At 46.9% G+C, this 15,932-nt stretch overlaps 1 protein-coding gene across 10 annotated transcripts in view; it reads left to right on the top strand.

The window, feature by feature from the left end:
• The window catches only part of HIVEP3 (HIVEP zinc finger 3), a 114,875-nt gene extending 103,046 nt beyond the window's left edge, over positions 1-11,829 (top strand). For 7 of the 10 annotated variants that reach the window (XM_055799383.1, XM_055799380.1, XM_055799381.1 and 4 more), the window contains 2 exons: positions 4,333-5,393; positions 8,262-11,829. In XM_055799383.1, the coding sequence (XP_055655358.1) occupies positions 4,333-5,393; positions 8,262-9,155 (1,955 nt within the window). In that variant the 3' untranslated portion in view covers positions 9,156-11,829. Of the gene's footprint in view, positions 1-4,332 lie in introns of all 10 variants that reach the window. The other 3 variants (XM_055799386.1, XR_008746428.1, XM_055799384.1) reach the window with 3 other exon arrangements.
• The last annotated feature ends 4,103 nt before the right edge of the window (positions 11,830-15,932 follow it).

The raw sequence follows: 15,932 nt of genomic DNA, 5'->3' as shown, positions 1-15,932 counted from the left end.
ACTCTTGGCTTTTCTCCAGCTCTTCAGAACAGCCTTTTGATCAGGCAGAGACATGCTGTACTTGGCCATGGCCTTTCTGAAGGACATGGCCGAAAGAAAACCTAGTCAGGGATTTTGCAGTAGCCGCCCCAAGGGAAAAGTGCCCAAGCAGGTGCTGCAAGGGAGGCTGCTCCCGTGTGAGGTTGCCGGAAAACACCTTCAGCCCAGGAACTCGCTTAAAATGATTGATTGGCTCATGGTCTCCAGAAATAGCTCCCTGCTGTTGCACCACCTGTGGGTGATGCTTCTGCAGATCAGAGCTAGATAAGGGAAAGAGGAAAGTGGCTCCTGAAATGTTGGTTACATGACTCTGAAAAGAACAATTGTTATTCTAAACTTTTCCATTATAGTCAATTAGAACTAATGAATCATATTAATTGAGTGTCATTTTTGAAAACCTGCAAATCAGAAGTCCTATTTATGTTACATGTAATTGCAGGCTTCTGAAGAGAGAACTGCCAGGGCTCGCTGCACCAGGCCAGGGGGGTGCTTTCTCTCATGTTTTACTTCAGTCATTCATCCCCAGGCTCATACAGGGTTAATAGCAGTGCACTCTGCAGCACGGTGTGCCAGCCGTGTAAGCTGATGGAGCACTCTGCTTGTGAAAACCTGCCTCTGGTAGGTGATGAGGCTGAGCTGGTCTCAGCCTTTGGCCTCATGGAAAGAGTCGGTCTGACCAAAAGCCCCAGGAAGGTCTGCCTTGCATCCCCACCTCATCTGGGAGAGCACTCAGCAGAAAGGATGGGACCATCAGCTGGGGGACTTAATTTTGGCCATCATTGTAGCATTGGTCCCTGATTGCTGGTGGCTGAGCACCCGGTGCAGGACACCTGCTAAGCCATGCGAGGAAGGGCCCTGCCGGGACTGCAGAGGACAGGAGCCCATTAGCTTTGGGAAGGGACTCCTCTCTCTTTGTTGCTGTTGGCTGTGTGGCTGCTCACTGGAATGTGTTGCAATGTCTGGACTTCATTGTGTTATGCAAGCAATCTGTGTAATTTTAGAATTACAAAAAATATACAGACCCCATTTCCTCCCATTGATGAAGACCATTTGTGTTTGTGTAAAGGGGACGGTCTGCCAGGAAGGAATGCAGAAAGGTGAAAGCGGGAAGGCGCAGTATCAGAGGACGTTTCCTTTCTTTTCTTCCAGCTTCTTTTTCACCTGGTTAAAGCTTTTTCACCTGGTTATTGTACTTCTGAAATTTCAAACATTCTGCCTTATGAGTAAGGAGGCCCACTGCTCAGAAATGCCAAGTAAATACTAAATAAAGCAGCCAAGAAGATGGTCAGAAAATAGTATTTTGTACTGTAATGGTTGGGGCTGTTTGGATGGGTGAGAAAATAACATAGAAATGGCAGAAAGGTGCATGAGAAATCAGAGATCACAGCTGTATCATGCATCCCCTGTTCTCAGAGCAGTGGATTACAAAGAGCCTTCCCCTGTGTAACCACAGAGTGTCTTCTCTGTGTGTGAACAGGCTCAGAACAGAGCCTAGCAAAGGCTATTTTAATTAAATTTAAAAAAAATAATAATAATAAAAAATACTATTTCCATGTGACAGAAACCAGCGCAAGAAGATTGCTGTGCTTTCCTTTGGGACAGGCGGGAAAGGAGCAGCAGTTTGTAAAACTCCCTGGATTATTTTAAACTAGCATTATATTTCACTTCATTGTTTTTATTTCTATTTAAGGGGCAGGAGAAAGTAAGGGATGTTACTATAAAAGGAGACTGGAGTATAATTCTTTACTCCTGCACTGGCTTTGCTTGGTGTGATTGCGCCAGTTTGGTAGAATAACCTTAAAATAACAGATGTGTAATGAGATGCAGCCCTCAGACAAAGCCGTCGACAGGGCACGTTTTCAGTAGCTCCTCTCTCCTTCATCTCTCCCCCCCACTCTGTCTTCCCCTAACTTGCCCTTTCGCTGCCCATTTGCTCAGCAAAATGCAAATCAGTTGCAAGAACCCAGGGCTCAGGTCTGTGCTCTCTTTCTGCCTGCAAGAAGGGGGTTAGGAGGCCAAAGCAAATTCCCTTTGGGCTGTCCCAGGACTCACTGAAATGTTTCCTTTGGTGCCAAATGCAAACAACTCCCCAGTGCGGAGCTGGCTTCAGCTTCCCTCGCTCCATACTTCCAGCCTTGCTCTCTGTCCTGGCCAGGGCCTGTCCGATGTGTGACTAGAGCCAAAAAAGGAGACCACACAGGACAGGGCTCTCGGACCCGCACCGTGGGGTGGAGGCCACAGCTGCCTGTCCATTCCGAAGCCCATAGACGTCAAGCCCCAAAACCAGAGACAGGGACTAGCTCATGGCTCTGGGAGTGAAACACATTCCTTTTCCAAGCAAGAAGCATGCACAGTTCACCCTACAGCTGGGAGAACTGGTCGTGTGGAATAATATTTGTTCTGAACTCCGTTCCTTTGGGAGCTCGCAAACAATCTGCCACTGGATCCTGTGTCCAGCAAATACCATCATTACACAAGCGTTTCACCACGGAAGTCAGCCTCTTGGTGGGGAGCTGCTGCCTTTGACTCTATGCCGTATGAATGCTGCAGTAGGTTTCACTTTATGGATAATTAACAGATACTTTTTAAACCGGGTGGGGAGCAAATGAGATGTATTTCAGGCTCCCTCTTGGATGGATGATCAGCTATGGTAAAATGCATGTCCTGTGTCACTGGTAATGCCAAATACATCGTGAGCATTTAACTAGTAAGGCCCTGTTATTCAAAGTAAACAAAATTAGACTTCTCACTGTGTGGCCACATCCCCTCCTGAAAACCACCCTGCCTGCAGCTGGCAGGTGTGGGCCAGCCTCAGCACTAGCTCCCTCTAATTTCCCCTCCGGCTCGTCTTGCTGACAGATGGCAGCTCTAAATGGAAAACCGTTTCGGTGTTCATCAGAGAAGAAACAGTGTCCTAGGCTGAACTGACGGGGGAAAGAGGCCAGCGGTGCTGTAATTAGTTACCCGGCTTCACGCAGGTGTCGGAGCAGCATCCAGGTGCTCTCCTTCCAAATCCACGGACCCAGCGTGTCCCGGCAGCTCTGCACCCATCGTCTTGGCGCTGGCACAAACGGAGTTCGAGAAACTAGTATTTTATTACACACACACACCGCGCAGAGCAGCAGGGGCTGGCAGGAAAAGCCGCCTGCCAGTGCGGTTTTGCTGAGCTACAGTGACATCCAGTGGCTCTTCCCGGTGGACCGCTCCGGGCTGAGCCTGCATTCCTGCCAGGATCCCTGCCAGGATCCCTGCGCATCTGGCATGGGGAATGGCAGATTTTCCCCAGTGCAGAGCAGAGCAGGGGGTGAGGCAGCAGCGATCAGCTCGGGAGCTTGGTACCCATCTCAGAAAGCTGCTGCTGGCCCTTAAAGTAGAAGAGAGATGCTTTGGTTTTACCTGCAGATGCATTTCAAGTCCTTGGGAATTTGCTTTTGGTATACTCCTCTCTGTTTCCAAGAGTTAACAAAGCATCCCGGTGCAAGACCTTCCACAGACAGACAGCAAAAACCTCTGCCACAAAGAAGCATCTGCTTCATAGCTAGAATTTATCAAAATAAGGAAAAATCCAGAGGTTTTCCAACCCTATTGTTCACTTTTTCAAAAAAGTCCTGTCTTACTGATGTTTGACAGCAATCCAGGCAGGAGAAGGGCTGGCATGTGGAAGATGGGAGCAGTCATCACAGCAACTTCCCCCTGCTTGGGCAGCTGTTGATATTTTGTATCACTTGTAACATTTGTCACATTTGTCACATTTGTCAGGTTGTAGTTTTGTAACATTGTAGCATTGTAACATGGTAACATGTAACATTGCAACATTGTAACACTGCAACATTGCAACATTGTAACAGCACAACCGCTGACATTGTAACCTTGTACTCCTGCAACACTGTAACATTGTAACATTGCACCAAATGTTCACAAAAAGCCCAGCGAAGCTGGGTGATGCTCTTCTCCATCGAGACACTTTTTTGCATTTCTAGCGAAAGGCAGGAGGGTGTGTGGGTGTGGACAGAAGAAGCAGGGACCGATGGCTGTGTGTGTTGATGGAGCAATGGCTAGAACCAAAATTAGGCTAGAGCAGGAGGTCTGGATGGTGGGGTTCATATGGATCTACTGGGATCATCAGGAGTGAAGTTGGCACAGAGGGCACAACTGCACAAGATGATCAGATCTAGGAAAGAGCCGGGCTGTCTCTCCTCTTGTCCCCTTATAACTTTTGAGCAGATTTAGCACCCAAATTGTCCCTGTACGTGTGTTTTACACTTTCTGTTTTGTGTTTGCCCACCCCTTCAGGAACCAGTGAAGACCTATTCCAGGACTCTGAGGGGCGGGAGGGATCTGAGCCAATTGAGGAACACCAGTTTTCAGACCTAGAGGAATCTGATGATGATGATGACAATGAAGATGAGGAAGATGAGGAAGAAGAGGAGAGCCAAGATGAGCCACCTTTAAAGTTGCTGGAAGGCAAGCATACCACCCTCCCAATGCACTCTTCAGGTGGCTCTCCACCTTCTCAAGAGGAAGGCACTGAAAGAGCATTGTCCTTAGCCCAAGAAACTGTTTCCAGCAGCCAAACAGTAGGTGACGGCCAGCAGGCCTCCTCCTCCGGGCTGGAAACAAAGTGGTCAGCAGACAGCAGTGACATTGCTGTGTGCCACAGCTTCTTGAGTCTCCACAGACCAGCTTTGACCTCCACTGAACAATTAGTTTCTGCTGAAAGAGAGTCTGTCACAAGGCCACAGATGACCTTAGTTATGGACCTGTCAACCTCAAAAGACACCTCCCCAAGAAAAAGGTGGTCTCCAAGCCAGGACTCTGGCAGAGGTGGTGGCAGCAGCAGACCAATGCTAGTGAGAAAACACCTATTAACCAAAAATGAAACTTCACCAAAACGGTTTTCACCAACTGGAGAACTGTCTTCTCTAAGGTGCCTGTCTCCAGGGAGAGGGTTGTCTCCTTGCCAGCGCGTCTCTCCCAGGAGGGAGGCATCTCCACTGAGATGTGTGTCACCCAGACTTGAGCTGTCACCCAGCAGGCATCTTTCCCCCAGAAGAGAGCTGTCCCCAAGAACATACCTTCCACCAGAAGGAGAAGTCTCCCCTGCGAGGCACTCCTCGCCAAGCAGAGAGATGTCATCAGTCAGATATTTATCGTTGAAGCAAGTCTTGTCACCAGGCTGTTCGGAGTCATCTAGATATCCATCCCCCAGGAAAGAGGACTTGCCTGGTACTAGCAAATTGGCAGCAGATGACAAAGTTCAAAGCTCATATCAAGCCCAGCATGGGATATTATCTTTGATGCCTCTACCTCACAGGTTCTTTGGCAAAAACATAGAGCTCTATGAGTCCAAGCTGGTAAGTTCAAGCCCCTCTTCCCTTCCAGTCCCTGCAGTATGTCCTCTGATACGTTTTTAAATGAAGGTTGCAATGCAGAAGTGCACAGTGACTCTGACTGTGACCAATGTCATGGGTAACCCAGTGAAAAGTGACAGCAGACAGCAAGGGGGGTTGCAACCATTTTGGTCCTGCCCATCTCAGTTCAGGAGAAATAAAGTTGTCCCTTGTCAGCAGGATTATTTACACTCATGACCCAGCCAGGCTCTTGCTGAGACAAGCAGTAAGGACAATTGTTTAGTAATGACTAGTTGTCACTAAGTAGCATTTTTTCCCTGGGATATCCCAAGGATACCTGTTTCTGAGACTTCACCAGCTGGGGTGATGCTGTGACCATTTTTCACTGGTCAGTGACCTGAACCAGATCTGAACTGGCCATTGCACTCTGTTGCTGACTTCTGAGCTACATACATATGCAGCCAGCTCTGTTAGATTAACTGCTGGGAAATGTTTGTTTGAACATCTCTAATTTCATCTTGCTTCTCTCTTCAGCACAGAGAGGTGTTTCCCGCTGGGTCCAGAAAATTATTTAATCTCTCTGCTGGACCTATCAAATACTATGGGTAAAGGAAAATTCCATGTTCCTCCCACTGCTACAGGCAAATTAGGTATTGGGTTTGGTGGGACGCTTCCCATTTCTACTGAGGTGCCTAGCTCTCCTGTAATTCATGCTGATGAACACGAGATTCAGTGGCTGGAGTTGCTCTGCTGCGAAACAGGTGTGAGGAGAGGCTTGAGCCCTTAGGGACTGCACTGGAAAGAGAGGCCTTTATACAGGCCCTGGAGAACCTGTCACAGCAGGTGTTGACCCATGTCTTCTCCAGAAAAGCCACACTGCCCAGTCTGCATTTCTTTCACTACCGTCTTTTGGTGCTGCCTTCCTACTGATTCCCATATGAGTGTCTGTCTTACCTTCTCAGAGACTGTCCTTTGAGGTCCAGACTTTTGCTCACTTTAATGCTATTTCCCTTTCCTGTCATTTAACTTCTTGTGGTGAATCCCAGGCTGTGGAAAGCCGAGTCCTTCAACTTTAAAGCAGCTCTGTCAGGAAAACTGCTCATTGCCCCTACTTGCAGCTAATCCCCTAAGCTCCCTAGTCCACATAGAAGACACTACTGCATACCCCTGCTTATCTGCCCATTCACACCTTTTAACTTATGCTCTCGCACGCATGGCTTTTTCTTTCATTTTCCTGCTCCTTTCATGCACCCAAAGTCACCACTGGTGCTTTTCTAATGTGCCTCCAAAGTGACAGTAAAGATCTGAATGGGAAACTTGCCATTTATCAGCAAGGTGGACACCTGTGCTTTTGTTGCTAAATCATGTTCCTGGTAAGGCTACAAGAGACAGAAAGATCAGAGGTGGATTTATGGGATCCCAAAAGGAGCTCTGTGCTCAAAACTGATGCCCTGTGTGGTGCTTAGACACTTGGAGACAATCTTAACTTGGCTTCACTGTAAGGCTTTCTGCCAAGCCTGCACATCAGGCCTCACCATGACCATCTCTCTTCCCACTGGCTCTTGCAGTAGGTAGTCATTCCTTCTGGTAGCTGTTACACCAGTGAGATGATTTGTTTGGGGGATTCCCAGCATCCCTATAGTGGTTCTGTCAAGACTTCATGTGGATAAGTGAGTCTTAGCAAGTGTTTGGGCTTGTAACTGCTGGCCAACTCTACACTGTTTCCAGCAGCTCTTGCTTTCTCTCTCTGCTGTTCTCTTCTGCTGCATTCCTCTGTTGCCTCTTCACAGAGATCCAGCTCACAGGGTCAGGCAGTTCTCCCTAATCCTACAGAGAAATATGCCCTCCAGTGAATCCTCAGGTTTTATAGCTAACTCCATCTTAATGGAAAGTTGATTTCAGTTTCTGTTGCTTCCTGTTCTTGGGAGTCCTGTTTAGGGGTTTAGTTATAACCTCATCACTAATTAATCCATTTCTGTTTAGCCACATATGTCTCCATGATGTACATTAGGAAACTATGTGAAGCACCGAGAGAGAAAGAGGAAAAGGTAAAATGGTGGGGTCTTAACCCTTGAATTCTACAGACCACACCATGAGGGTGGTGGTGGGGACCACACTGCTGGGTGTGCTTTGTGTCAAATGAGAGTTAATGCTATATCTTACTTGGTCCAAAACATCCTTGCAATTAGTAGCTGTAAGGTTGTAATCCTGCTTTCAGAAAGAACAGTAAAAATAAATAGCGTTGTTCTGGGCTCTCAGAAACCCCATGTACTGAAAGGGATCCAAAGCAGCTTGGATGGAAGGAACACCGGCATCCTCTGCCAGGGTGTCAGAGGCAACTCTGATAGCAGGGCAAGGGGTAATGGTTTTGAGCTTAAAGAGGGTACATTTAGACGAGATACAAGGAAGATTTTTTTTTTACGAGGGTGGTGAAACACTGGCACAGGTTACCCAGAGTGGCTGTGGACGCCCCATCCATGGAAGCATTCAGAGTCAGGTTGGATGGGGCTCTGAGCAATGTGATCTGGTTGAAGATGTCCCTGCTCACTGCAGGGGGGCTGGACTAGGTGACCTTTAAAGGTCCCTTTCAAGCTGAACCATGCTATGATTTTGTAATTATCCAAGCCTGAACCAAAGCCCTGGATCTGTGCCCCAACAGACCATGGGCACATTTAAGAGGGAAAATGCTGTGGGTTGTGTTGCTCCTTTCCTTAAAGGTTTGGGGGTCCAAATCTTCCTCCGTTGATTGATCTTCCTCAAATTAGCATAAAATGTTAACAAACCCAATCCTTGTAGGGAACATTAATGATGCTAATGCTGTTACTTGCATGTTGCACTGATTTGGCTGTTTCTTTTCCCTCTCCGGTGCAGAATATAGAACCACAAAGCCCAACAGGCTCACCTGGCGTCATGCAGCCTGTCTGCTCCAGACCCTTGCAGGCACCTCATGAGATACATGTCCACGCTCCCAACCGAGGGGAGGAGAATGTCTTCAGCCATCTCCCGTTGCATTCGCAGCAGCTCACAAGGACCCCATATCCTATGATTCCCATTGGGGGCATCCAGATGGTCCAGGCAAGACCAAGCAGCCATCCCAGCTTGGTGCCCAGCTCAGTTGTGTCCCTGCAAGCGGGGTACTTTGCCTCTGGTGGCAGCAGCTTCGCGGAGTTCAGCTGGGGTCCCAGGAGGGACAAGGGATCGCAGGTCCCGCAGGAGCTATCGTCAGCATCCGTCTCCCCGGTTGCAAAAGTTTCTAAATACACACTGTCCCCAGAGCTTACGAGTGGTGGTTACTTGGAAGAGAAAACAAGGACTAGTGAGCTTCAGCAAAAGACAGACCAGGAGGAATACAGGGTAAAAAAGTTCGCTGAGTCTAGCCACGCGGAGCAGGCAGGCTGCTCGGCATCCCCAGCCAGCCCCAGCACATCTGACGAGCACTCTCCAAAGCCTTTGACAAGTGGGGAAGAACCCTTGAAAAAAACGGGCAAGAAGCAATCTGGCAGCTCGAGCACTTCTTTTGAATCATCCTGCACTTTCATCTCAGATCTCCCCTCCCAGCCATTGGACCGAAGCAGCAGCACTGGCAGCCTCTCAGAGCCCTCACCGAGCCATTCGCACTCCGAGCCATTCTCTGGCCGGAGGAGAAACCTCTCTGGAGAGCCCAGTCGCCAAGGAGGAACCTCCAGGAAGAGCAGTCCACACCTAGAGCACGCAGATTTAGGTCAAACTCAAAAAAAGGTGGATGAAAACACGGGAAGTACTTAAGCCTCCACCATCTGTTCCACCTTTAGGCTTCCTATGTAAAATCAACAGACATTTTCAACACTATTTCCTTTAGTATAATCATTGCTATAAGAAGCACTCTAGTGAATGACCAAACCCATGGAAAATTCCTGGTTTTCTTTGTCCCAGTCTGGTATTATCTCCACATGTATGCAGTTACTTGTGCCTTTTTCTATACCTTTTGTTGCTTGAAATGTACAAAACTGTTTGAGGCTGTGAATATTTTTTTAGAGTTTTTTGGAAAGGGGTTTGTTAGACCTTGTCTTTTTTGCCATTTAGGTGTGCATAATTATGGGCCTGAGAGATGCAGAAAGGAAAGGGTTAAGCATTTTAAGAGGAAGAAGATGCACTGAAAACAAAAACAAACCAGAAAAACTTTTTTTATATTGATTAAATGATTAAAAAAGCCCCACAAACCAAACCCTTGCTCCTGTGTACAGAAGTTTATGATTCGTATTTATTACATGCTTTATTTAATTCTCGCAAAGTGCTTGGTTTTTTTTTCTTGCATCCCTCTGATTGCCTATGGTTGTGCTTTAAACAGTTGAGACTGCTTTACATTTGAAAAACTTGTTTACCCTGAACCTGTAAATGAAACTAGCACTTCCCTGACTAGGGGGAGGTTCTTCGCAGCGAGAGAAATTGTCACGCAAAAGAGAAAATGAATCTTGAGCATCCCTCCCTCCTGCAGAACCCATCAAAAAGCACTTTTCTAAAAAGGGACAAAAAAAGGTTCCTCTTCAAAGATTTAACTGCAAGAACATAGGAATGTATCGAATGTAGACCCAGTGCCAGGAATGGTGTCTCTCGCTGGACGAGCCGGCCTCCTGCTTGCTTTAATCCTTCCATCCTGTGCCCGCTCCCCACGTGCACGGCTGCTCCGCGATGCTCTACATCGCCCCGGCAATGTCATGCCTGTGCCTGAGAGCCCCTCTTTTCTGGGGTTTGGAAGCCCTCTGTAAACCCTCTCCCTTGGTTTCAAAGTGGAAGTAAACTCAGCCTTGCAACCATTTTCCCTCTGTAATTTTTTAGTTGCTGACAAGCTCCCTCCATCCCACCCCCACTCAGTCCTGGCTGGTTTGGCTTCGTTGAGCTCTAGGGATGCAGGAGCCGTTTGTGCTCTGCTCGTTTGCACACCTGCGGTTCTGTAGCTTACGAGTGACTCTGTGTCTTATTTTAATTTTATTTATTTATTTAAGTGGAACATCGCAAACGTAGTCCTTATTGTGCAGATGGGCCCTTTTTTGGTGTTTTGGAAGAAAAAAGTTATGATGCTGAGTGGTTCATGTTTGCAATCAGCTTGTTATGCATGCACAGTAACTTTTTCCAGAGCAGATTTTTAATGATGACCATTCACAGCAGAGTGATGGCCTCTACTGCCAATAGATACGATACCAAATACTGGGAGACCCGATGGAGCCATTCCTCTCTGTCATGTTAACACACTTTTTAAAATACAGATGTTAAATATATTTGCCCTATCAGACAGCAGGCTCTTTACTACTTCAGAGGGTTTTCTGGTCTATGGAATCTGTACAAACCTCTTTTTTTTTTTTTTATTTTAACAAAAAAAAAAAAAAACAACAAAAAGAAAGATAAATATTTAACAAGTGGACCAGTTCTTTCTTCTTTTGGAGCTGTTCCAGTTTACTGGGTACGTAACACACTTTTTTAAAAAAAATAAAAAAGAAAAAAAATCAAAAGAAATCAAATAAAAATCTGAATTAGAACATATTTCCTTGCCAGACTTGATGAGCTATGAACTGTTCCCATTTCATGGGCAAATAATATAAATTTTTTAATAATCTTCTGTGATATTTTTTTTTTTTTTTGCTTTACTTGTAAAGGGAATTAAGTACAAAAGAAGATATCATGGAAATAACATTAAGCCTGTGACATTGACCAAAACAACATCCAGAACACATTTATACCTTAATTAGCACTTTTATCAAGTTTCCCTTTTTCCCATCTCCCCCTCTTGTCCCCAAGCCTGGAAGCTGGTCCTGCTTTCAGACCTGTCCAGATCCCACAGCTGCAGCAGGGGCTGGGAGCTCCGTTCGGCGTCACAGCTTCTTTCAGTGAAACTCTTAAGCACCAGCTGAAATCCTGCATGGGCTTTAAGCATGTGCTTCATGTCAAGCATGTGCTTTAAGTGTGTGCTCATGTCAAGCATGTGCTTTAAGTGTGTGCTTCATATCAAGGCGGCTTGGCAGGGGCTGCTCAGGCAGGGTCTGTGTGAGCACCCCTGGAAACCATCTGCCAAATGCAGTGACATTTGGGCTTTCCTGGCTTCTGCCACATTTCCCCCCTCCTTGCCCTTGTCACACTCTTAACATTATTCCGAGGTAGCTTTTTGTATTTAATTTTTTTTAATATATATATATATTGAAATTGTACATAAAAAAAAAAAATGCAGCAGTTGTGCACTCAGCGTCCTGGTTTTGTTAGGTGCATTTGACATGAGCTTTGGGCTAGATCAAATTTGCTCGGCTTCTTTCTGTAATTGTATCTTAATCCTTGACCTGTTGATACTTTGCAAGGGGTTTGGTTTTTTTGGTTGTTTTTCTTTTTTCTCTCTCTGTCATTTCTGGACAGAGGGAAAAAAAACCCACCAAAACACCAAACCTCAAAAGTCATTACATTGGTTTCTTTCTTTTGTTGTTGCGTTTTATTTTTTTAATTATTGTTATTATTATTTTATTATTATTATTATTTAAAGTGTTTCCAGCAGCTCAAGATGAGTTGAAGCTTTCTGCATCTCTCAGCTGCAGAGCGGCCAGGCTGGCAGCTGTGTGTGCAACTGTCCCCATGCCCCCACCCACGGCCAAAAACCAATGTGGGGAGAGGAGCTTGGGAAGGGGCCGTGCAACACTGAGGTGCCCCCCAGGGCATGTGACAACTCAGGAGCTGGGCAAAAAAAAACAAAAAAAAAACCCCAAGGCTGTGCCGAGTCTTGACCCAGTTTGACTTCTCAGCTGTGGGCAGCGCGGGGGAGGCTCTGGCTGGGGTGAAATGGTGCTTCATGCTATACCTACCGGGTGCGATATGGCCTATTCGACAGGCAAAAAGGATCACAAAAAAATAATTGATATTTAAGGGCTAATTATCACGCCGACAGCTCAGAGCTCTGCGGGAAAGGTGTCCTCCTCCGCACCAGCACCAGCATCTCCGTCTGCGGGCAGAGTGGGCATCCCCAAGGGCAGCCCCAGCCCAGCTGTGAAGTTATAGTGTGACCCTGTGTGACTCGTGCCCTGCTCCCCCCCCACACTCAGCCCAGGGATGCAGCGATGCCACTCCACCAAGTGTCCTAGAGCCATGCATTGCTTACAGCGGGGTCAAAGAGGGGCCGTGGCTGGTGGCTGCCTTTCCTGGCTGGAGCAGCCCTTGGCTTCCCTGGGTCACACTTGGTGAAAGCTGTTTGCAGATCAAAGATTTTAATATCACTCTGGGTGTCTGTTCTGTCTGCAAAATAGGGACAATAAATCCCCACTTACTTTCCACAAGGGCTGCAGGGGTGGCTACATTTGTATCTTGTGCAGGCGCTTTGCAGAGCAGTTAGCAGTATTACTTGAAAGGGAATATATTAATAATGCAAATAGGCAAATTAAAAACCAGAGCCCAGTCCAGCCTTTTCGTCCGCAGGTGGAAATAAAATCCCCTGCTTTTCTTATGGCAGAGGTTCTTAAATTGATAGTCTGTGAAGGCATGTGGCCCCCAGAGACTGGCTGCTCCTCCTCGTTATGTAGCCGGTTAACCAGCCCGACCCCTGCTCTGAGATTTCCTTCCCTGGTAAGCTGTTTATGTAGCTCCCATGAATGCAGGTACTCAATAGCAAATGGATGCTGTGGCATCCAAGAAATCATTCTGCACAGAGGACTTGGCCCGTGCTCTTAAGTAACTCTTTGAAGCAGCCAAGTACCAAGCCTTACTATAGCCAGAGCTAATAAAGCACTTGTATGTTGGTGTAAGCTGAAGCATTTCTGGAGTTTCAGTAACTTCTTTGTGCTTAAACATGAATTTAGCTTCTTTTATCAAGGTTACAGGACTCAGTGTCTTGCAGGACTGAGCAGACCATGGGAGGAGGAGAGGGGAGCAGTTACCTCCCCAAAACGACCCTGTGCCTTGAATCAGATCCCTGTCAGCTCTAATTATTCACAGGTTGTTGGCTGGATACCCAGGAACTGCAGCAGGAAACTCTTAAAAGTAATGATGAAGTAGCTGTGACTTTACGACTTCTGACTGGGAAATGTATTTCATCACCTGCTCCAAGAAGGTGACATTTTCAGCCCTGGTGTCTATAAAGTTACACTCCTCGGCCAGCACTCGGGCTCGCTGATAAAGCCACCTGCCAGCCCCAAACCCTGCTGTGGCTCAAGCCGTGCCAAGCTGCTGGGCTTGCTGCGAGTGCTGCCCACTCCCGTGCCGAGCCCAGCGCTGGATGCGCAGAGGATGCTGGCTGGCAGTGCCGGGGGTGCTGCCACAGCCAGTGTCGGCATCCAAGCACCTGCCACTCCTCGGCCACCAGCTCCACCGAGCCATGGCAGGTGCCACTGGCCACCTCCCCTGCGCTTTTCGTTCACCTCCCCCAAAAAATCTGCAAAAGAGGTGGTTTTTCCCTTAAGACAGCTTTCACTTTTACCTGGTTTTTGTTTCAAAACCACAGAAACAGCAGCACCTGAACAAGCAATATACTTGGTCACACAGAAGTCATTAAAATTATTCCAGTTTTCATGCAAAATCCTGGACAATTTGATCTAGCCCTTTTCTGCTGTTCTTGCAATAGCTTTTCACTTGGTTTCATCATGTGCTTTTTTTTTTTTAAGTATTTCCATCTATTGCACAGTATTTACAAATAAAACCATATTGTAAATTATTTACAAAAAATAATAAAAAAAAAAATTAAAAATCAGTCCTGATGGCATAAAACCAATCTGTTTTCATTACTGAGATATGATGGCACTTACGATCACTTTAGTAAATGTAATGTAAAAAATAATAATAATAATGTGTACGCAAATTTAATATACATGGTCTCATGTAAGATAAATATTTGCCTTTTTTTCTAAAAGGTGTATGTATTCTGTAAGTGGAATAGTCTGTAGAAAGTTTCTATATGTTCTTAAAATGGCAATACATTCCAAAAAAGGTACTGTAAATATGTACAGCATACAATGTAATTTGGTAGTTTTGCCTGTAATTTTATTTTAACTCCAGTTTCTACACTTGCATCTTGCAATGTCTGTATGGTTATATCAGTGCAAAAAAAAAAAAAAATGCAGGTAAAAGCACAGACTGATGTAAAAAAAAAAAACCCCAAACAAAAACCACAAAAAAACAAAACAAAACAAAAAACAAAAAGAAGAAAAAATACTCAGTATTTGATGTTTGTGACCCTTATTGTAAATGACATCTGTACTGTGAATGAGAAGTTTTTACAAGCATAATATTGCCTTTACTACAGCTCAGATTGTCTGCTCAGTCTGAGCGTATTTTTTAAAAAATAGTGTGTTGGAATAAATTTTAACGTCCCAACATATTACTACTTGCATGACTGGCAGTCTTTAATTTTCATTTTATTTAGCACAGTCAGGGACCTGGGTTGTAAAATGACGGAGGCAACTTCAGCTAAAGCAGCGTTAAGCTGCAGTCACCCCTTCCAGCACCCCGGGTGCCTGTAAAGTGCTGCTGTAATAGAAATGCCACAAATGTGGGTTTTTTCAGTATTTCCTCCTTGCAGTGCAGGGGTAGCCAAGCAAAGGCACACTGTGCTGCTCTGGTGGGGCTCTGCAGAGGCTGGGCTGGATTCAGTGCACTGATCTGAGACCATCTGCAGGAAGCAGCGCTGGGTTTGAGTTTTTAAGAGGTGTCTTTCCTTGCTGGATGCCCCAAAGCCTGGGATGCTGCCCAGCATCCCACCGTGGCTGCAAATGCTGTGAGGGCTTGCTGGGTTTTCCGCTGCCGGGTGAAGCAGCATGCCCTGCCAGAAAGCCAAGAGGGCTGCTTTCCCCACTCCCTCCTGTCCCATCCCTCCAGATGGTTCTTCCCCCTCTGGCCAGGCTTGGGCGCTCCTCCCCACCGCATCCCTCCTCTCCTCCTCTGCCCTGCCATCGTGCGGCAGTGCTGCCTGCCCCTCTGCCTGGGGCACCCCTGCCACAGGGCCAGCAGGGGTAAAGCAGCCCTAAAAAGGGTATTTTGGAATCTGCTGCCCTCCTCGTCCTGCTCTGCCTGCTCACCCTGCCAGCGGGGAGCGGCTCGGGGGCTTCCTGCACCCCAGCACCCCTGTGAACCCCAACCTTTCCAACCATGCTTTCCAGCTAATGCAAGCCTCGGTGCAGCAGGCATGCATCACTTCTCGGGAGCCAGGCCTGCCTGAGGCAGTTTCCACTGCCGCGCTGCTGGTGAAATGAGCATGACATGGGGGGGGGGGGGGGGGGGGGGGGGAAGGGGGCGGGGGAAAGAAAAGAAAAAAAAAAAAAAAAAAAAAGAAAAGCCTGTAATTTCCCCCTGCTAATTGTCCTTCCAGTGAAACAGGCTGCCCTCAGCCCGTCACTTCTCTTTATGGGTCAGTAAACCCTTCTGGGCAACTTCCCACCTGCTCATCCTCACCCCATCGCCTCCAGCGGTCTGACCAGCCTTTGATGGACGTTTGCAGACAAGTTCAGAGACCGAAGCAGGGGGGCTGGTGGAGGGAGGCTCTGTAAAATGGGTCAGGGAAGGAAATCTCCATCTGATTTCTATCTGTGACCAAGCAGCTGGGGC

This window comes from Falco peregrinus, chromosome 3, assembly GCF_023634155.1.
Source record: "Falco peregrinus isolate bFalPer1 chromosome 3, bFalPer1.pri, whole genome shotgun sequence".
Taxonomy (NCBI): Eukaryota; Metazoa; Chordata; class Aves; order Falconiformes; family Falconidae; genus Falco; species Falco peregrinus.
Note: the sequence above shows the minus strand (reverse complement) of the source record. Positions and strands in the feature narration are given on the sequence as shown.